The 22,143-nt window shown below is 46.2% G+C and overlaps 1 protein-coding gene across 1 annotated transcript; it reads left to right on the forward strand.

Annotated features, from left to right (window-relative positions):
• Positions 1 to 608: 608 nt before the first annotated feature.
• Positions 609 to 22,032, forward strand: LOC116976346 (ribonuclease T2-A-like). The gene is made up of 10 exons (XM_033026170.1): positions 609 to 715; positions 5,899 to 6,015; positions 9,669 to 9,729; positions 11,907 to 11,968; positions 12,770 to 12,827; positions 13,613 to 13,677; positions 15,654 to 15,767; positions 19,038 to 19,083; positions 19,182 to 19,256; positions 20,254 to 22,032. Exons 2-10 carry the CDS (start codon positions 5,954 to 5,956, stop codon positions 20,443 to 20,445), a joined length of 735 nt encoding a protein of 244 aa, XP_032882061.1. The 5' UTR covers positions 609 to 715; positions 5,899 to 5,953; the 3' UTR covers positions 20,446 to 22,032.
• Positions 22,033 to 22,143: the final 111 nt, after the last annotated feature.

The raw sequence follows: 22,143 nt of genomic DNA on the forward strand, positions 1-22,143 counted from the left end.
AGCACATTAGTACCTGTACTGATGCAAAGCACTGGTCAACGAGAGTTGGTTCAAAATGTGCTATAGAAATAAAATTGACTTGTATTGATTTGACTTGACATATCTTGTCTCCCTCTCCCATGACTCTCAGTCTGAAGAAGGGTTTCGACCTGAAACGTCACCCACTCTGCCTGTCTCGCTGAGTTGCTCCAGCCTCTTTCCGCCATGCAAGAACCCAAACAGTCTTTCCAGGTGAAGCACTTTGTCCAAACATCTGCCTATCACCCCCTCAACCCCCCCCCCCCCCCCCCCCCTCCCCCCTCTAATCTGGAGACGCAAGGAACTACAGGTGCGGTGCTGCATTACATAAAAAGACTCAAAGTGCAGGAGTAACTCAGCAGGGCAGGCGTCATCTCTGGGGACACATGGGTGTGTGACATTTCGGGTTGAGGACTGGAGACCACCTGCCGGTAAGCTGGAGCCGCCGCCGTCCTCTCTCTCCCTCTCTCCCTCCCTCCCTCTCTCCCTCGCTCCCTCCCTCCCTCGCTCCCTCCCTCCCTCGCTCCCTCCCTCCCTCGCTCGCTCCCAAAGATCTTATAGCAGGGCTCTAAGATCTTTGCTCTCTCTCTCTCTCCCTCCCACTGAGGCGGTGACCAAGGCAGCTCCACCCTCGGCCACCGAGGGAGTAACCAGCTAGCGCGACCTCCCCGTCTCACTGCAGCGGCCGGCTGGCTGGGTGAGTGAGTGGATGGCTGGGTGGGGAGGGGGGAGGGGGGGGGTGGTGAGGTGGGGGGGGGACCGGAGGGACTGGAGCGCAGTGTAATTTGCGGATTAAGGGGATCCAGGAGCGGATTGCAAGGTTCTGGGGCAGATTGCGGAGTCCAGGAGCGGGCTGCGGGATCCGGGAGCGGTTTGCAAGGTTTCTGGATCTAGGGATCCAAGAGCGGAATCCGAGAACGGAGTTGCGGGATCCAGGAGCGGGTTTGCATGGTCCTGGAGTGAAGTGCAGGAGCCAGGAGCGAGATCCATGCGTGGATTGCGGGTTCCCGCAGCGGAGAGCGGGATCCTGGAGCGGAGTGCGAATCCCGGAGCTGAGTGGGATCCAGGAGTGGATTGCAAGGTCCAGGAGCGGGATCAATGGAGAGGCTGTGAGACAGGAAGGGATGGAATTTACAGGTTAACGAGAGGGATAGATGCAGATTGATCACACTGTACTCCAGTCCCAATCAGAGATCATTTTAATACATTTAATATTTAATATCCAATTCTGTGTCTGAACTGATGTTTGTCGAGCTTGGGGGAAAGGGGGAGATTTGTAAATGTTGAAAATCTGAAATGAAAACAAACTCAGCAGGTCAGGCAGCATCTTTGGAGAGTGTCCCAGCGTCAATGTTCATAAATTCAAAAGTTCTAGGTGCAGAATATGGCCATTGGACCGATCAAGTCTACTCTGCCATTCAGTCAGGGCTGAACTATCTTTCCCTCTCAACCTCATCCTACTGCCTTTGCTCCATAACCCCTGACAATCATACTAATCAAGAATTTGTCAATCTCCACCTAAAAAAATAATCTAAATTTCCATTGAATTCACTGCCACTTTGCTTGCCAACTTTCTGCTCTCCATCAAGGATTTCTGTGACCCTCTGTGGCGTCTCTCGCCTTTCATAAGGAAATGACTAAAATTTGCCTCAAAGTCCACATTTTTGACTTCCAAATGTCTCCAGCTCCAACTATCTCCATGGCTACACAGGCCTCACACTATCACAGTTAACCCCCCTTCATCCTATCCAACTTTCACCTTCTAAAGCTAACTTGTCTTTCTATCCTTCCCAATTCTAATAAATGTCTTGAACATAAAACACTAACTATATTTCTCATTCTGCACTTGCTGCGTGACCAGCGTGCTTCCAGCATTTTCTTTTTGATTTTATTTGGTAAATTCTTTGTTTGGTTTGGTAGTTTCAAAGATGTGGAGAAATTGTGGAACAATCATATTTTTCAGATCTCTTTGAGGAGGCATTTTTTTTTTTAATGGGAAGTGCTTTATTTTTCTTTGTTCACGTATAGTGTTGTGTAAGAGAATGTGCGTGACCATGTTCTGCAATACTTGATATCACATGAGTTTGTACCAATATTTCCTATGTCAGCTTAATTCATTAAAAAAAAAATCCAGTTGATTTGTCACAGAACATAGAACAGGACAGCACAAGGACAGGACCTTCAATGTTGGTGCAGAACATGATGCCAAGGGCAACTCTTATCTGCCTCCACACAATCTGCCTCCACACACACTTAGAATAAAGGGGAGGCCATTTAAGACTGAGGTGAGAAAAAACGTTTTCACCCAGAGAGTTGTGAATTTGTGGAGTTCCCTGCCACAGAGGGCAGTGGAGGCCAAATCACTGGATGGATTTAAGAGAGAGTTAGATAGAGCTAATGGGGCTAGTGGAATCAAGGGATATGGGGAGAAGGCAGGCACAGGTTATTGATTGGGGACGATCAGCCATGATCACAATGAATGGCGGTGCTGGCTCGAAGGGCCGAATGGCCTCCTCCTGCACCTATTTTCTATGTTTCTAATCCATATCCCTCCATGTCCTGCTTGTCCCTATGCCTATCCAAACGTCTCTTTAATGCTACTATTGTATCTGCCGCAACCACCTCCCCCGTTGGTGTGTTCCAGGCATTCACCAAAAAAAAAAAATTTGCCCTCGCATCTCCTTTAAATTTGCCCCTCTCACCCCACGGTGAGGTAATTGTCAGCAAGAGTTAGCCAGGTTTTTATTTATTTGTTTGCAAGGATGTAGGGATTGCTACTGTGGCCGCCATTTATTGTCCATCCCTACTTGTCCTTGAGAAGGTTGGTGGGGGTAATTTTCCATTTGGAACCTCTATTCTTGCTGGTGAAGAAATTTCAACAGTGCTGTCGCGGAGGGAGTTCCAAGATTTAAATCTCACGACAATGAACAAAAGCCGATGTATTTCCAAAATGTAGAAACAGAGAATCGCAGATGCTGGTTTATACCAAACGTAGACACAATGAACCATTCTGCAATGAACCGACCCGCAATGTCACCTATCCATTTTCTCCAGTGGTGCTTCCTAACCCACTGATAGTTTTAGAGATACAGCACGGATACAGGCCCTTCGGTCCACCATGCCGAACAGCAATCCCCGCACATTAAAGGGCCTGTCCCACTTGCCGATTTTTTCGGTGATTGCCGGCGTCGTATCAGGGTCGCCAAAAGATACTTGAGGAAACACCGGGCGTCAATACGTCATCACGCCGCAACTTTTTCGGTGATCTGATATGTCAGTCAATGATGCCGGCAGTCGCCGAAAAAATCTTACCCGCACTAGAGACAATTTACAATGATACCAAGCCAATTAACCTACAAACCTGTACATCTTTAGAGTGTGGGAGGAAACCAAAGATCCTGGAGAAAACCCACGCAGATCACGGGGAGAACGTACAAACTCCGTACAGCGAAGCACCCGTAGTTAGGATCGAACCCAGATATCTGTTGCTGTTTTACACTGCCACCGTGTAAAGTGGCAACTCTACCGCTGTGCCTCCCGAGTTACAGCACTTTATGTCTATCACTGATGTTTTTACAATTTAGGATGGTGGAGAACAGGAGAACCTGCTTAGGTAGGGGTCATGTGTTTGGGAAGTGCTGTCTAAGCAACCTTGGTAACTCCAGTGCCTTCTGTATGGCATGCATTATAGCAGTGGTGTGTTGGTGGTGGAGAGGATTAACGTTTAGTGTGTTGGATGGCATGCCAGTCCTGTTGAGTATCGTGAAGCCACACTTGTCCAGGCAAGTGGAGAATATTCAGTCATGCTTCTGACTTGTACCTTATAGAGTGTGGATAGGCTTTGGGGTGCCAGGAGATGAGTGGCTGACTGCAGAATGCCCAGCCACTCGATTTATGTAGGTTTTATGCTTGGATATTGAACATAAACCTGTATTTAGTCTGAAGAAGGATCTCAACCCGAAACATCGCCCATTCCTTCTCTCCAGAGATGCTGCCTGTTTTGTGTCTATCTGCGGTGTAAACCAGCATCTGCAGTTCCTTCCTACACATTTAATCTTTGCTTTCCATTTTTCTGGGATGTTGGGGGATTTTGGCGATGATAAGGCCTTTGAATGTTGAGGATAGCAGCTTTGGTTGGTGAATGGTCTGGATGGTATTGGCAAATAAAGTCAATTTAAGTGGGAATGAGAGTGGAGTAAACAGACTGGTTTGAAGAGTGCTGTGTTTAGTATCATCTGTCCTTGTCCAGAATTATTCTTACAACAAAATGAATACCCAAAATGGGGATGTAGCACTGGCGTTTGAGCAATATTACATCACAATCTATGTTCTCGCAAATATAACCACAGTGAATATTTCAAAATACCACATTGGAGTGCAAAAAACAATTAAAAACATGCACTCAAACAAAAACTGTTGCAATATGACACAAAGTTCATTCAAACATGAGCTTGGTGTAATACAAATAATTTTGTATTTGATATTGAATGAAACAATATCCTGCAAAACAGTGGCATTGAAAACAATTAACTTTTACATCCCTTTCTCTTTGCATATTTCTCAAACAAGTGTTCCTGTTCCTTTTGTTGAAAGGAGGATGAGGTACAGAGTAGGAAGTCTTGCGACAGCTGTAAAGGGTGTTGGTAGGACCACATCTGGACTATTGCCCATACCTCTGGTCTCCCAATTTACAGAGGGAGAAGCTTGAATTGGAAACAAGACAGAGAAGGTTCACGAGGTTATTACCCCGGGATGATGAAAAGTTGTGCAAATCGGGAAAAAGTAGGAAACTTCTATCAAGATGGTTTCTACTTAACATAAACCCTTATAGGACGTGTGGGCCAGCGACGAAGGCTTGATATGAAGATCAAAGTTGGCTGCGTGGACTCGCTGTCGTTGATTGTCTGAAATGATTGTCAGAATTCATATCTCCAATCATTGCTTCAGTTCCTCAATTATACGGAGGAAAGAGTGTCTTCATTTATCCACGCCTCTTTTACGCCCTCCATGGGTGCATCGAAGCAATAATCGAAGAGATAGTTGAGTGTTGTAAGTCTTGTTGGGTCACTAATCTGCTTACACCGAGCTTTCAGAAAAATGTAGAATGATCATGAACATATGTACGTTAATGAAAGTGGTTGGGGCAAGGCCTTGCCAAGATGGCCATACACGGGTCCAGGCAGTCATGGGTCTGTCCGACTGCCTTCCCCACTTCTGGGCCTGCGTCCGTGCCCGCGTGTCCATGGAGAGGGAACATGCGGTGTCCACAGAGATGCTGCCTGACCAGCTGAGTTACTTCAGCATTTTGTGTCTATTTTCGGCATAAACCAGCATCTGCAGTTCCTTCCTACAAACTTCTTAATTCTGTTTTGTGGAAACAGACTTTTCGGCCCACCGAGTCCGCACCAACCAACAATCACCCATACACTAGTTCTATCCTACACACTGGGCCAATTAACCTACAAACCTGCATGTCTTTGGAATGTGGGAGGAAACTGGAGAAATCCACGAGGTCTCAGGGAGAATGTGCAAACTCCGTACAGACAGCACCCGTAATCAGGATCGAACCCGGGTCTCTGGCGCTGTAAAGGAGTATCTCTACCACTGCGCCACCGTGCAGCAGCATAACAGGCCTGTAAACACAATAGTCATAGGTAAAATATAATAAACACAAATTCAAGAAGGTTGTCTGTCTGACGATCGGAAGGCAAAGCCAGTATGGTTCCTGCGTCAATGATCACAATGGATCCATGGTCCATGAAGGAGCTGGGGTCATTGGGAAGAGAGAGCATCTGTGTCTGGGTCTGTGGTTTCCGCGGCAACGGCCGAGCCTGCATTAACCCCCCCCCCCCCCCCCCCATTTGCATCTTCTTGTTGCAGGTCCGGTTGACGTGAAACGACTTCTCACAAAGGATCTACAAAACCCGAGGGAACCATGTTTGCCTGGATGTTGCTGCCCCTGTTCATCGCCCTTATTCTCCCCAAAACTTCGGACTGGTATGTGACAGAGAGGAAGCGTGAGGGATTGGTTCAAAAATAGTGATGGAACCTGCCTCGAAGTGACAGGATATGATCAGGGCCGGCCTCTCCCTCTCTCGCGTTCTTTTTTAGAGGAAGAACAAGGTGCATGGAAGAATCTGCTTTTTTTTTGTTTAGCTTACATTATTGTCACCTGATTTTATTGCGTGCTATCCAGACAATACAAGATTACAATCGAGCCATCCATACTGTTTGAGTTCAGTTTATTGTCACGTGTACCGAGGCACAGTGAAAAGCTTTTTGTTGCATGCTCACCAATCAGTGGAAAGACAATACATGATTACAATCAAGCCATCCACAGTGTACAGATCTACGGTAAAGGGAATAATGTTTAGTGCCAGATTAAATCCAGTAAAGTCTGATTAAAGATAATCAAAGCGTCTCCGATGGTAGCTCCGGACCATTGTCTAGTTGTTGATAGAATGGTTCAGTTGCCTGATATCAGCTGGGAAGAAACTAAATTAGCATCAGTTAAATGTAAAGTTTTAAAAGAATTGTAGGAAGGTGTAAACCTGTGTGCTGTAGTTTCCAGCATTGAATGCAGGCCAATCAGCCTGTTCTTCTTCCTTAGTGAGCTGCGAATGATGGGAGGATAAGTTAATTGGTGACTTTACAGTTAGGTACAGCATATAAAATCAACAGGTCATATTAAACCTTCATAAAACACACTTCGACACAGCTGGTGTATTGTCTCCCCTGCCTGGCACCAGAGTTTAGAGTTCAGAAAAGGACACAAAGTGCTGGAGTAAATCAGCGGATCAGGCAGCACCTCTGGAGTAAATGGACAGGTGACGTTTCGGGTCGGGACACTTCTTCAGTCTGAGGAAGGGTCCTGACTCAAAACATCACCTATCCATTTTCTCCAGGGATGCTGCCCGACCCGCTGAGTGACTCCAGCACTTCTTCAGACTGATTGTAGATCAGTGGTTGGGATTTGCTGTGGAGAAGAAGTACAAAAAGCTACCTTACATAGAACTGGGAGAAGCTTTCTCCTTAAAGAGAAGAAAGTTGAGAAAATTCAAGAGGTGTTCAAAATTATAAAGGGATTTGATAAGGCAAATGGGGAAAATACATTTCCATAGGTTCATGGTGAGAAGATTAGATTATCAGACGATAATCTAATTGTTTTTTAGTCAGATGATTCTTAGAAAGCTTGCAAAGAGATATTAGAATTTTATTTTAATACAGTCCCCTGGCGAGTGCTACCTTAAGGCCGTTTCAATGTTTAGTTTAGTTTAGAGATACAGTGCAGAAACAGACCCTTTGGCCCACCGAGTCCACACCGACCAGCGATCCCCACACATTAACATTATCCTACACACACTAGCGAGAATTTTGTACATTTTTATACCAAACCAATTAACCAACAAACCTTTGGAGTGTGGGAGGAAATGACGATCTCTGAGAAAACCCACGCGGTCACATAGAAACATAGAAACATAGAAATTAGGTGCAGGAGTAGGCCATTCGGCCCTTCGAGCCTGCACCGCCATTCAATATGATCATGGCTGATCATCCAACTCAGTACCCCGTACCTGCCTTCTCTCCATACCCTCTGATCCCCTTAGCCACAAGGGCCACATCTAACTCCCTCTTAAATATAGCCAATGAACTGGCCTCGACTACCCTCTGTGGCAGGGAGTTCCAGAGATTCACCACTCTCTGTGTGAAAAAAGTTCTTCTCATCTCGGTTTTAAAGGATTTCCCCCTTATCCTTAAGCTGTGACCCCTTGTCCTGGACTTCCCCAACATCGGGAGCAATCTTCCTGCATCTAGCCTGTCCAACCCCTTAAGAATTTTGTAAGTTTCTATAAGATCCCCTCTCAATCTCCTAAATTCTAGAGAGTATAAACCAAGTCTATCCAGTCTTTCTTCATAAGACAGTCCTGACATCCCAGGAATCAGTCTGGTGAACCTTCTCTGCACTCCCTCTATGGCAATAATGTCCTTCCTCAGATTTGGAGGTTCGAACGGTTAGAACGTGCAAACTCTGTACAGACAGCACCCATAGTCGGGATCAAAACCAGGTCTCTGGCACTGTAAGGCAGCAACTCTATCTGTGCCCCACTATGCCGCCCCACTCTGATGTGTTATATGATTCTGAGAAAGCTTGCAAAGAGAAATTAGAATTGTATTTTGACACAGTGCTCTGGATTGCACTACCTTAAGGCAGATTCAGTAGCAACTTTAAGAAGAATTGTGTTCATATTTGAAATAGAACAAAGACAACAGGGAAAGAGCAGAATGGAGACGGCTTCCAACGAGCTGGCGTCAGTGTGATAGGCAGAATTGCTTCCTCTTCCATAGTAGTTCTTGAATTACCTGAAGGCTGATTTGAGCTTTGCACTAAGTGATTGGTTCTCAGTGAACAATTTTACCCCCTCCTTCCCTCAGCCCCATCCAGTAAGGTTCAATTAATCAAAGTAGTTTTTTTTGCACATGTGCAAAGTGCAAACGCTTTGAAAGAAATCCTTTTCTTACAAACAGTCCAGTAGCGTATGGCCATACCTAAGCACATTCCTCATTAGCAAATTGTACAGAAATAGACTACTGATCCCACATGGAAGCGGTGCCATGTTTTGCCGCCTTGTCTAAGTCCAGTCTGCGCTCTAGATGTTGCCCATTCCAGGCAAGCCCCAGGCTGCTAAAGGGCCTCCAGCCGTCGCCTTCCCTTAGACGTGTGGATCGACCTGTGGACCGACATCCCGCTCCTCGCCAGTCCACCTTTGTGCCCTGGGGGTGCCACCCACAGCCAACCTTGAGGGCGTGGTAGGCCAGACCTTGGCTCCCTCTCCTCTCCTCTCCTGTCAGCCTTGCCCCACCCCTGTCGTGTCAGTCGTCGTCGCCGGCTCCATCCTCTCGGTCTCCGGTCTTCGGGGGATGAGCTCGGCGGGCTCCCCCTGCAGGTTACGGTCCGCTGGGTCTTGCGTTTAGCCGTGGGGGACCGGCCCTGCGGCCACTTAGTTTACTTTAGTTCAAGGAAACAGCGGGCGAAAAAGCCCTTCGGCCCATCGAGTCCGCGTCGACCTGCGATCCCCTCACATTAACACCAACCGACACACACTTGGGACAATTTTATTTGACATTTAAACCAAGCCCGTTAACCTACAAACCTGTACGTCTTTGGAGTGTGGGAGGAAACCGAAGATATCGGAGAAAATCCACGCAGCCCACAGTAGGAACGTACAAACTCCGTACAGACAAGCACATACCCGGGTCTCTAGTGCTGTGAGGCAGTAGTTCTCACCGCTATGCCACCGTGCCTCCCACTTCTCAGGCTGAAGTTGGCCAACTGGGATCCCAAACCTGGGATTACCTGATCTGTCTTTCTTCAATGATTCGATACATTGATTCAATGCTACTTTATTGTCACATGTACCTAGGTATGGCGAAATACTTTGTTTTGCATACAACCTGGTAAAATCATACAGTAGATCTCACCGGAGCAGTACACAAGTGTCGCCACGTTTTGGCGCCAACAACGTTACGAAGGTTATTGGCGTGGCGTAATTCAGGCTTTATAAAGTTCAAACCTCTGGAAAAGTTGAATTGTGGAACGTTAAGTGATAAAGTATATGAAGTGGCTAAGTGCAGTGTCTGATCTCTTGCAGTGCAAGTCATCCGTGGCACCTCCTCATCTTGTCTCAGCAGTGGCCACAGACCGTCTGTTTGGTGAGTGCAATTTTTGTGAGGTGGATTTTTAAGTTTTCTGTACATGTCCTTGCACTGAAATTTAAAGATGCAGCAGCTTCCACTAGTGGGAGAGTCGACTAGAGGCCAGAGCCTCAGAATAAAAGGACGTTCCTTTAGGAAGGAGATGAGGAGGAATTTCTTCAGTCAGAGGGTGGTGAATCTGTGGAATTCATTGCCACAGAAGGCTGTGGAGGCCGTCAACAAACATTTTTAAGGTGGAGATTGACAAATTCATGATTAGGTAGGGTGTCAGGGGTTATGGGGAGAAGGCAGGAGAATGGGGTTGAAAGGGAAAGATAGATCAGCCATGATTGAATGGCAGGGTAGACTTGATGGGCCGAGTGGTCTAATTCTGCTCCTAGAACTTATGAAGCTTCTGAGATTCAAATGCACAAAATCTGACTTATCATGTTTTAGAAACATAGTAAATGGGACCATTCGGCCCTTCATGTCAGCACCACCATTCAATATGATCATGGCTGATCATCCAGAATCAGTACCCCGTTCCTGCTTTCTCCCTATATCCCTTGATTCCATTAGCCCTAAGAACTATATCTAACTCTCTCTTGTAAACATCCAGTGAATCGGCCTCCACTGCCTTCTGTGGCAGAGAAGTCCACAGATTCACAACTTTCTGGGTGAAAAGGTTTTTCCTCCTCTCAGTCTTAAATGGCCTACCCCTTAATTCTTAAACTGTGACCCCTGGTTCTGGACTCACTTTTTTTTTATTATTGCTTTATTTATATAGCACATTTTAAGTCAACTTGCATTGACACCAAAGTGCTTTACATAAATTAAATAATAAATTTACATACAAACCATAGAAAAAGGTTAAAAATAAAGAAAGAAAGAAAATGGACACAACACATTATAGAGTTCAACACAAACGTCCCCCCACAACAGAATCAAAAATGTCCACTGTGGGGAAAGGCAGCAGAAGGTTAAGTCCTCTTCCTCTGAAACACCCGAGGTCGGGGCCCATTTGTGGCCTTGCAGCCAGTCCGATGATTTTCAGGGCCCTCTTGCCGTGAAGATGGAACACTGGCGTCGGGTGAAACAATTCCTCAAGCGGCTTGGAAAGTCTGGAGCGGCTGCCTCCTCCCCGGAGACCGGAGACCGAGGCACTCGTAGACTTCAGGCCGCGCTGGTTGGAGCTCCGACCCCGGCGAACCCGATCCCAGACTCCGCGGCGCTCCAAATCCAGCGCCGCCCGCGGCCAGACGCCCGCAGCCCCAGCTCCGCGATGTTTGGATCGACGGCCACAGCGCTCCGGAGCTTACCGCACGGCGACCCGGCAAGGCATCGCCCGCTCCGTGGCTCCGCTCCGTGATGGTGTCCTTGCGCTGCGCCGCCGCCGAAGCTGTAGTCCCGGCCGGTCCCGACAGGAAACGCCGCTCCATTCTCGATGGTAGGCCGCGAGGACGGGGCGAAGAAGCAGCTCGGAGGGATGCTGCCTCTCCGACCAGGTAAGGGACTAAGAATTAAAGTTTCCCCCTTCCCCACCCCACCCACCACATAAAAGACCTCCACTAACATTTTGGACAAGACTTAAAATAAAAAAAAGGTGAAGAGACGGACTGCGGGCAGGCTGCCATACACAGACGGCGCCCACTCCCGCACATCCGCCAACATGGGGAACAGTTTTCCTGCGTTTAGCCTGTGCAATCCCTTAAGAATTTTGGAGGAATTCTGTCCTTGTAAGTGGCATATTTCAATTATTGAATATTTTCCCACGACCTATTTAAATCAAACCCGCCCGTGCGTGTCAGCAGAACTTTAATGGGAATTTGCCTGAGATTGCAGCTTCCGCTTATTGGAACCGAATGACTCATTTCAAGCATGTGACAGTGTTTTTGCTCCTGAGCTTATGCTGCCTGTTTCCACGCTGGATCTCTAAAGTCTAAAGTAAAGTAAACTTGCCACAACTTGATATTTTCTTGGCTTGGCATGGTCTCTTCTTCAGAATAACGAGAGGCTTGTCCCAGGACAAATGATCATATTTCCCTTTTTGAGCACAGCTATGATTGCAAAGGTTGTGTTTACATTACATAAAAAAATAATTAGAGGCCATGACACTGTCATCATCAAGAGATGGGATGTCGCATCACCCAAAGTCTGTTGGTATTGTAAAGGGCCCTTGTCTTTCACTTCTCTAGATGGCAAGCGAGGCGTGCAAAGTTCCTCGTGCTGTTGACTACTGGACTGTGCATGGGCTCTGGTGAGTAGATACCTCATTTCATGGTCTTGTCCAAATACGTTGCTGTGTTGAATTCCTAGTTCAGTGACTGCATAGTGTTTACAAGTAATTCTCAGCCAACTACATCTTAGTTTAGTGTAGGAAGGAACTGCAGATGCTGCTTTAAACCGAAGATAGACATGAAACGTTGGAGTAACTCAGCGGGACAGGCAGCATCTCTGGAGAAAAGGAATGGGGTCGAGACCCTTCTTCAGACTGAGAGTCAAGTGAAAGAGCTGCTGCCGCACAGCACCGGAGCCCCAAGTTCAGTCCTGACCTCAAGTGCTGTCTGTGTGGAGTCTGCACCTTCTCCCTGTGACCGCATGGACCGCAGGCATCCATGTTGTCCTGAGATGCCGCCTGAATCACTGAGCTACTCCAGCACTCAGTGTCTACTTTTGTTAACACCAACATCTGGAGTTCCTTGTTTCTATATTTTTGGGCGGCACAGTGGCGCAGCGGTAGAGTTGCTGCTTTACAGCGCCAGAGACCCGGGTGCATTTCCGGTTTCCTCCCACACTCCAAAGTCGGACAGGTTTGTCGGTTAATTGGTTGGTGTCAATGTAAATTGTCCCTTGTGTGTAGTATGGTGCTAGTGTGCTGGTCGACGCGGACCCAGGTTGAAGGGCCGTATCTCTAAACTAGGGTGGCTGTATGTTGTCTTTACTTTGTGCTATTTCATCAACTTGATTTTGTGTGCGTGTGTGTGTGTGTGTGCACATGAAAACAATCAAAGTAAATTGGATAACGGAAAACAAATGTGTATGTGTTTTTTCCAATTAGGCCCAAAAGAGCCCAGATGTGCAATAATTCCTGGCATTTCAACATAAAAAATGTGCAGGTAGGTATTCAGCTTCTTCCACAGTAGGGTTAGTTTGTTATCTTGCATTTACTTATTTGACTCAACACGATGCATTTGCTTGAAATAACGAGAAGGGTTTACTCTTTTGGTTAAAGTCAACTTAATAGTTACTTTGTGTAGGAAGTAACTGCTGGTTTACGCTGAAGATAATTGGCTTTGGTGAAATTGTAAATTGTCCCTAGCGTGTAGGCTAGTGCTAGTATACGGGCTGATCGCTGATCGGCACGGACTCGGTGGGTTGAAGGGCCTGTTTCCGCGCTGTATCTCTAAAGTCTGAAGGAAATTCCTGTTTTTAGGTCACTGCATACTCAGAATGGAACAAGACCTTAGATTTAAAGCTGAGGTACTTTCACTGGGACTATTTGCCTGCATCACAGTGGTCCAAACCCCTGGCCTTCAGACAGGAGCAATCCTACCTTGTAAACGCACGGATTCGGAGAGCTGAGTAGGCTAAGGGATAAGATCGGCTGTGCACTGGAAGGTTTCTACATTCATTTCTACTCCGTTTGAAACCCACTCTTTGAACTCTGTATTAGGTTGTTCCATGACGGCCCCTGGCAGTCAAAGTCGGTTTGGTTTGGTTAGTTTCATTAGTTTAGTTTATTGTCACGAATACTGCGGAACAGTAAAAAGCTGTTGTTGCGTGCTAAGCAGTCAGCAGAAAGACAATACATGATTACAATCGAGCCGTTCACAGTGTACAGATCCATGATAAGATACATGATACGTTACATAAGGTGCATGATTTTGCTGTTTATTTGCAGGACATTTTATCTGACATGGAGCAATATTGGCCTGATGTGATCCATCCCAATAGTACTCAGCTCTGGTAGGTTTATTGTTAATTGCTAGGTTTTCAATGCTGGTTGTTCACAGCTGGTCTGGACAAGACCAAATCCTGGGCGTGTGCTCTAATGCAATACGGAGGACCGATGCACTTTGGTGGTATTCATCTTTCAGACCGATTCATTGATTGAAACATACAGCATGGCAACAGGCCATATGGCCCACCGAGTCCACGCCGACCATCCATCACCCGTTCACACTAGTTCTATGTTATCCCACTTTCTCGTCCACGCCCTGCGCTCTCTGTGAAATATACAGAGGCCAATTAACCTAAAAACTCACATGTCTTTGGGATGTGGGCAGAAATCCATGCGTTCGCAGGGAGAACGTGCAAACTCCGCACAGACAGCATCCGAGGTCAGGATTAAACCCAGATCTCTGGCGCTGTGAGGCAGTGGCTCTACCAGCTGCACCACTGTGACGCCCTATCTGAGATCAATAATCTATTTGTATTAGAAACATAGAAAATAGGTGCAGGAGTAGGCCATTCCGCCGTTCGAGCCAGCACCGCCATTCAATATGATCATCCAAAACCAGTACCCCGTTCCTGCTTTCTCCCCATATTCCTTCATTCCGTTATCCCTAAGAGCTATATCTAACTCCTCTTGAATACATCCAGTGAATTGGCCTCCACTGCCTTATGTGGCAGAGAATTCCACAGATTCACAACTCTGGTTATCCTCATCTCAGTCCTAAATGTCCTAGTCCCAGTTTAAGGCAGCAATTCTACCGCTGCGTCGACGTGTATAGTGTGGTCTATATGTGGAACAAGATGCTAGAGGAAGCTTTAGAAAAGGATATACTTACAGCTTTAGAAGAATTTGAACAGATCTATGGATAGGAAGTTGTTTTGAAGGATAAGGTCCAAATGGAGGCAAATGGGACTACCTCAGAATGGGCTGAACGGCCTTCACAAGTTATAGTAGAATTAGGCCATTTGGCCCATCGAGTCTACTCTGCCGTTCAATCATGGCTGATCTCTGCCGCCTAATCCCTGCCTTCTCCCCGTAACCCTTGACATCCGTTCTAATCAAGAATTTGTCTATCTCTGGCATTTTTCCATGTTATATAGCTCTATGGCTCCATGACAGTGGCATCAAGGTAAAAGATCAGCCATTGTGACAGCAGGCAACGAGGGGCTGAATGGCCTTCTACTCCAATTTTTCATGTCCTTAAATGGAACTGTGAGTTGTTAGAAGTGACCAAAGAGGTGGTTTTTGAGAAGAGGTGGCCACGTGTCAGAGTCGTAGAGTCAGGCAGCACGGAAACAGGCCCTTTGGCACAACTTGCCCATGCCGACCAAGATGCCCCATCTACCCTCGTCCCACATGCCCCCATTTGGCCCATGTCCCTCTAAACCTTTCTTATCCATCTTGCTGTCCAAATGTCTGCAGAAAGGTCTCGACCCGGAATGTCACCTATTCGTTTTCTCCAGAGATGCTGTCTGACTCGCTGAGATACTCCAGCTTTTTGTGTCTTTCAAATTCTGTATTGTCCCTGCCTCAACCAGCAGCTTTTCTAGCAGCTCTTTCCATATACCTTTCCATAAACCTTCTAGGTGTGGCGAGAAACGTCAGAACTTGGTATGAGCTGAGAAAAGTGCATGACCCTCACAGCATAATAAGTTGAACCCAGACACGCAAGGATAGATCTAACAGAGGATAGATAACAAACTGCTGGAGTAACTCAGGCAGCATCTGTGGAGAGAAGGAATTGTTGACGTTTCGGGTCTAGACCCTTTTACACAAGACTCTTCGAGACCCTTCGTCTGACCCGAAACGTCACTCATTCCGTCTCTCCAGAGATGCTGGCTGACCCGCTGAGTTACTCCAGCATTTTGTGTCTATCTTCGGTTTAAACCAGCACATGCAGTGTTTTCCTACACGATAGATTTAACACGTCTGGTCTCCCATCTGAGGCAACTGCCTGACATTGTGGATATGTACCTCATTTTCTCAGGAAACACGAATGGCAGAAGCACGGGACGTGTGCAGCAACGCTGGAGACCCTGGACTCCCAGGAGAAGTACTTCAGTAAAGCGCTGGATCTGTACAGAAACCTGGACCTGACCAGGTAACCCATCTCCTACTTGTCGTTGATCCCCCGTCATCGGCACGACTCAGTGGCGTAGCGGTAGAATTACTGCCTTACAGCGCCAGAGGCCCAGGTTCGATCCTGACTATGGGTGCTGTCTGTACGGAGTTTGTACGTTCTCCTCGTGACCCGCGAGGGTTTTCTCCAAGATCTTCGGTTTTCTACCACACGCCAGATGTCCAGGTTTGTAGATTAATTGGCTTGGTATAAGTGTAAATTGTCCCTAGTGCATGTAGAATGGTGTTGGTGTGCGGAGATTGCTGGTCGGTGGGACGAAGGGCCTGTTTGCGCGCTGTATCTCAAAACTAAACTAAAATCAGAGCAACTTCCAATGGAATAACCTTGCTCCTGTAGGGAATAATACGACCATGTTTTTGCTCAGTCCTCAGGCATATCCATAGCTGACAGCGGATCAATTGAGGCGTACACCAGGAGACCTTCTGCTGTTAGTTTTGCATTTAATTTGGTCTAAAGAAGGGTCTCGACCCGAAAGGTCACCCATTCCTTCTCTCCAGAGGTGCTGCCTGTCCTGCTGAGTTACTCCAGCATTTTGTACCTATCCTATTTCATGCGCAGACTCCACCCTGATTGTTCTGCCACGCACTAATGCAGAGTAATTCGCATAGAACAGTACAGCACAGTAACCGTCCCTTCGGCCCATACAATACAATATATACAATATTTATTACATGTCATTTGAACCTCAGTGAGGCTCAAACGAAACTCCGTTTCCACAGCCATACAAACAAAGACAATTTCCTACAGACATACACACAATTCAATTTACACAAACATCCATCACAGTGAACCCACTGTGATGGAAGGCAAAGTCTTTTCTCTCCCCTGTTCTCCATTTCTCTCCCGATGTCGAAGCCCCAGGCGGGCGATGATAAGTCCCACGGCCATTAAGCCGCGCCGGGCGATGTACGGCCCCGCTCCGAGTCGTTCCAACCCCGCGACACGGGCTGGAGAAGTCGCGTTGCGGGAGCTCCGGAAAGCGGTCTCTCACCCGGACCCGTGAGCTCCCGTTGTCCCAGTCCACCGGACCTGCGTCTGCAGCTGGAACCTCCGAGCTCCGGGGTCGGGCCGCAGCAGCGAGTCACCACCGCTCCCCACGCTCCGATGCCGGCCAGCTCCACGATGGTAAGTCCGCAGCTCCGCAGACTCCGGGACTGGAGCCCCCAGGTCGTTCAGGCTGGAGGCCACTCCACGGTGCTAGGCCCCAACGACAACGGAGACCCGACAGGAAAAAGGTGGGGTCTCCCGTACAGGGAAGGGATTTTTTTAAAGTTTCCCCCTTCCCCCGCCCCCCACATATACACAGTCAAAAACACTATTAAAAAACACAAACAACTACATTTAACTAGACAAAAAAAAAAAAAAAAGACCGCGTCGCCACCTATCAGATTCCAGAATAATGCTCGTGCCGAACATGATGCCTAGTGAAACTGATCTCATCTGCCTGTACATGATCCATATTCCTCTAGGCGCTGCACTTAACCTGCCTATCCAAAAGCCTTTTAAACGCCACTATCATATCTCCCTCCACCACTACCCCTGGCAGCGCAATCCAGACCCTCACCCCTCTCCCCTTACGTCTCCATTAAACTTTCCCCATCTCACCTTATAGCAGGGTTTGGCCCGAATGCGGCCAGTAACCCGAAATCATCCGGCCCGCCGGACACCTCGAGCAGCAGCGGCCGAACGCCACGAGCAGCGAGCTCTGGCTGTACCAAAGCCGTCGGCACGGCCGCGCACCTTCTGTGAACACGTTTAAGCAAGAACTGCAGTTGTTGGAAAAATCGAAGGTAGACAAAAATGCTGGAGAAACTCAGCGGGTGAGACATGCAAAGATTGCATGAGGCTGCCTCACCCGCTGATTTCCCCCAGCATTTTTGTCTACCTTCTGTGAACATGTGATTTGATGCCTGCCATCCAGGGCGGGATCCATGTGTACACGTGATAGATGTGGCCCGCCATCCGCTCACAGACATGCGTCCCGGCCCCTATGCAGAACAAGGTTGCCGACCCCTGCCTATTATCTGAATGGTGGCCGATTAGTAAAGGGGGAGATGCAACAAGTCCTGGGTGTCATGGTACACCAGTCATTAAAAGTAGGCATGCAGGTGCAGCAGGCAGTGAAGAAGGTGAATGGTATGTTAGCATTCATAGCAAAAGGATTTGAGTATAGAAGCAGGGAGGTTCTATTGCAGTTGTACAGGGTCTTGGTGAGACCACACCTGGAGTATTGCGTACAGTTTTGGTCTCCTAATCTGAGGGAGGACATTCTTGCCATAGAGGGAGCACAGAGAAGGTTCACCAGACTGATTCCTGGGATGTCAGGACTTTCATATGAAGAAAGACTGGATAGACTCAGTTTGTACTCGCTAGAATTTAGAAGATTGAGGGGGGATCTTATAGAAACTTACAAAATTCTTAAAGGGTTAGACAGGCTAGATACAGGAAGATTGTTCCCGATGTTGGGGAAGTCCAGAACAAGGGGTCATAGTTTAAGGATAAGGGGGAAATCTTTTAGGACAGAGATGAGGAAAACATTTTTCACACAGAGAGTGGTGAATCTCTGGAACTCTCTGCCACAGAAGGTAGTTGAGGCCAGTTCATTGGCTATATTTAAGAGGGAGTTAGATGTGGCCCTTGTGGCTAAAGGGATCAGGGGGTATGGAGAGAAGGCAGGTACAGGATACTGAGTTGGATGATCAGCCATGATCATATTGACGGTGCAGGCTCGAAGGGCCGAATGGCCTACTCCTGCACCTATTTTCTATGTTTCTATAGCTATGCCCTCTGGTGTTGGACATTTCCACCCTGAGAAAAAGATTCTGACCAACTCCCCCTATCCATTGCCTCTCGCAATGTTAAACATTTCTATCAGCTCTCCCCTCGTTTACAGGCTACAGCAACCAATTAACCTGCAAACCGTAACATCAATGGGATGTGAGAGGAAACCCGGAGAACCCGCTGTAGGAAGAACGTGCAAACTCCACATGGACACCACCTGCGCTCAGGATTCAACCTGGATCACTGGAGCTCTGAAGCAGCAGTGCCACCTGCTGCACTCGTATACCACCCTAATTTTGCCGGTCAACTAATAGTTTAGTTTGGTTTAATTTATGATCAGAACATCCGTAACCTGCCGTTTTGTCTTATGTTGTACCATAAACCATGATATATATTTCCATTGAGGAATTTATTCCCAACTGATTAATTTATCTTTGAACCTTTATTTAGTGTTCTTAGGAAGTCTAATATTTTCCCATCGACCAAGTATTATACGGTAAGACATTTAAAACTCTTTAAAATTCAAGCACCCCATTTTCCTACTGTGATTTTCATACCAAGCCATAACTCTCACCATTACATTCTCATATTTAGGTAGAGCAGATAGAAAATGCTCTTAAATCAGTCCTTGGGGCAACACCGAAGATTCAGTGCATGATGCCTACTAAGGTAATACATTCCTGTATCCTTGGAGTCTGTGTATGTCTTTTAACAAAACCTCCTTTGTGATGAATGATCAAGAATCGATTATTACGGGTGTCAGTGGTTATGGGGAGAAGGCTGGAAAATGGGGTTAGGAGGGAGAGATAGATCAGCCATGATTGAATGGCATAGTAGACAATGGGCCGAATGGCCTAATTCTGCTCCTATCACTTATGATCTTAGTGTCACTGTGCCACCCTATTAAGTGAACTTATATCAATTTAAAACATTTAAGAAAGAACTGCAGATGCTGGAAAAATCGAAGGTAGACAAAAATGCTGGAGAAACTCAGCGGGTGGGGCAGCATCTATGGAGCGAAGGAATAAGTGATGTTTCGGGTCGAGACCCTTCTTCAAACTGATCATTCTGAAGAAGGGTCTCGACTCGAAACGTCACCTATTCCTTCGCTCCATAGATGCTGCCTCACCCGCTGAGTTTCTCCAGCATTTTTGTCTACCTTCAATTTAAAACATTTTTGCTTTTCATACCTTCATATCATATTGCTCTTTAAAGTAACAATATAAGCTTGTATTTATACTTTACCGAATGTGGATATTATGCACGATAGAAATCAGTTTGTGTTTGGAGATTAATCCTTCACTCGAAGTATCATGTTATTTTTTTGATGGCATTGCAAGGCGATTATTCTTGTTATTAGTACACAGCAACATTTAATCTCACCTTGTCTGGGAATTAAGATTAAACCGTGATTTACAATTTGCTATTCCTTGTTAAAATGAACTGTGATAAGAAATGACAAAGTTTTGATTTAGAATAATTCAGTTGAGGCAACTTGCTTTGTAAAACTTTTAACATAGAAACATAGAAAATAGGTGCCTTCGAGCCTGCACCGCCATTCAATATGATCATGGCTGATCATCACTGTTAACTTTTAAGGAAGAGATGAGCTTGTAATTCGATGGTTTGACGCTGTTTTTTTTCTCTCTACTTCCCCCGTCCACAGGGAGTGTCAGTGCAAACACTGGGCCAGATTGAATTTTGTTTCACCAAAGAATTTCAGCTGCTGAATTGCACAGAGGGCGTACCCAATGTACACATCTCCAGGGAGGGTGGACAACACAATACGTACACAGATTATGCTGTGTGTAACCGGAATCTGCAAGTCAGTTATCCTCCTATAGAGCACCTGTACTGAGTGTGAGTGTGTAGTGTGGAAGGGAGTCTGTTTTAATGTCGGTAATGCGCTTCAGATACATTTACAATAAAAGCCGCTTTGTGTCGAGAGATTAATCCTGTTCTGAAACTAAATGGTCATTTTGTTGATAACAATGCAAGCAGATTATGCTGGGGGAAATATCGGGGATTATGCTGGGGCGGTAGAGTTGCTGCCTCACAGCGCCAGAGACCCGGGTTTGATCCTGGCTACAGGTGCTTTCCGTGTGGAGTTTGTACGTTCTCCCCGTGACCTGCGTGGGTTTTCTCTGAGAGCTCCTGGTTTCCTGCCCCACTTCAAGAACATACAGGTTTTAGGCTAATTGTAAAATTGTCTATCAGATTTTAACACACACCTGGATGGTCAGTTCAGTTTTCAAAGAAAATATCGATGCTTCATTTTAAATTTCTACAATTTATATATTTTTTATCTTCAGCCAGTATTCAGGAATTTCTATTTTTGAAGATTTTAATAGATTGTAGATAAATGCTTTATTACTGCTAAAATATTTCGCACCTCTGTTCCTTTTTAGTCTCTAGTCTCAGTTTAACTTTACAGTGTAACAGAGGGTCCAGTTTATTTTGTCATGACATTAGTTTTAAACAAAGTATTTAATCATTGAGGTGGCACCAAATGTTTATACAACATTGGCGAGGCCACAACTGAAGTATTTGATCTAATTCTGGTCACAGTGGTTTGGGAAGGAAGTGAAATTCTTGAAGATGTTGTCGTAAGGATGGTTCCAGTATCTGGAGACTTCAGTTACAAATTTATAGTGGATAATTGGGGTTGTGTGAGCTATAGTTCTTGAAGAAGACTAGATCTGGAGATTGATAGCCGTGTACAGGGTTTAGACAGGTAAACGAATGACAGGCTGAAGTAGGGTCCTGACCCGAAACGTCACCTATCCATGTTTCCAGAGATGCTGCCTGACCCGCTGAGTCATTCCAGCACTGTTTTTCTTAGTAAACCACCATCTGCAGATCCTCGTCACTAAATGAATGGTGGCTTTTCCCATTATCTAATGTTTCCAGGGCTAAGGGGGCACATATTTAAACCAAAGAGCAATGGATAGGAGAACGATGTGAGGAAAAACTTACAGGGGTATTCGCTGCAGGGGCAACACTAACGCACAATTCTCCAGAGGTAGGTTCTTGGTCTTACACGTGTGACTTCCTCACAGTGGGCACAGAAATGTGACTCAGTCAGATGGCAAAACTCCCATTATAAAAGGTCTCTCACTGTTGGTTTGAGTTTATCATTGGTTTTGGAAGAGAGGAAGCAATGTTTCAAATGTGAATTGTTTCCTCCTGTTCGTTTATATACATACCTCTGATCAATTTATGGGTTTTACTCTCTGCTATTTGAACTCAAGGTTTTCCACAGAATGGTTAAATCAATCCCAAAGCCCAGAAGAGGTTATGGGAACTATTCGGTGTCTGCTAATGTCACTAATGCAATTTATATTTTTCAATAATTCTAATACATTCTCTGTCTGGAATAATATTACATAAATTGGCCAAATAATGTAACTGAGCAAATGATTAAAGAGTTACAATCAAACTTTAATGTGAGATTATGTTGAATTGATCATTAATTAAAATGGTTTCACAATTCCTCAGTCCAGCACTCACCATCATGCACAAGAACTTGCCGTTAACACAGCTCAGTGCACAATTG

Source organism: Amblyraja radiata, chromosome 8, assembly GCF_010909765.2.
Source record: "Amblyraja radiata isolate CabotCenter1 chromosome 8, sAmbRad1.1.pri, whole genome shotgun sequence".
In the NCBI taxonomy this organism is placed as follows: Eukaryota; Metazoa; Chordata; class Chondrichthyes; order Rajiformes; family Rajidae; genus Amblyraja; species Amblyraja radiata.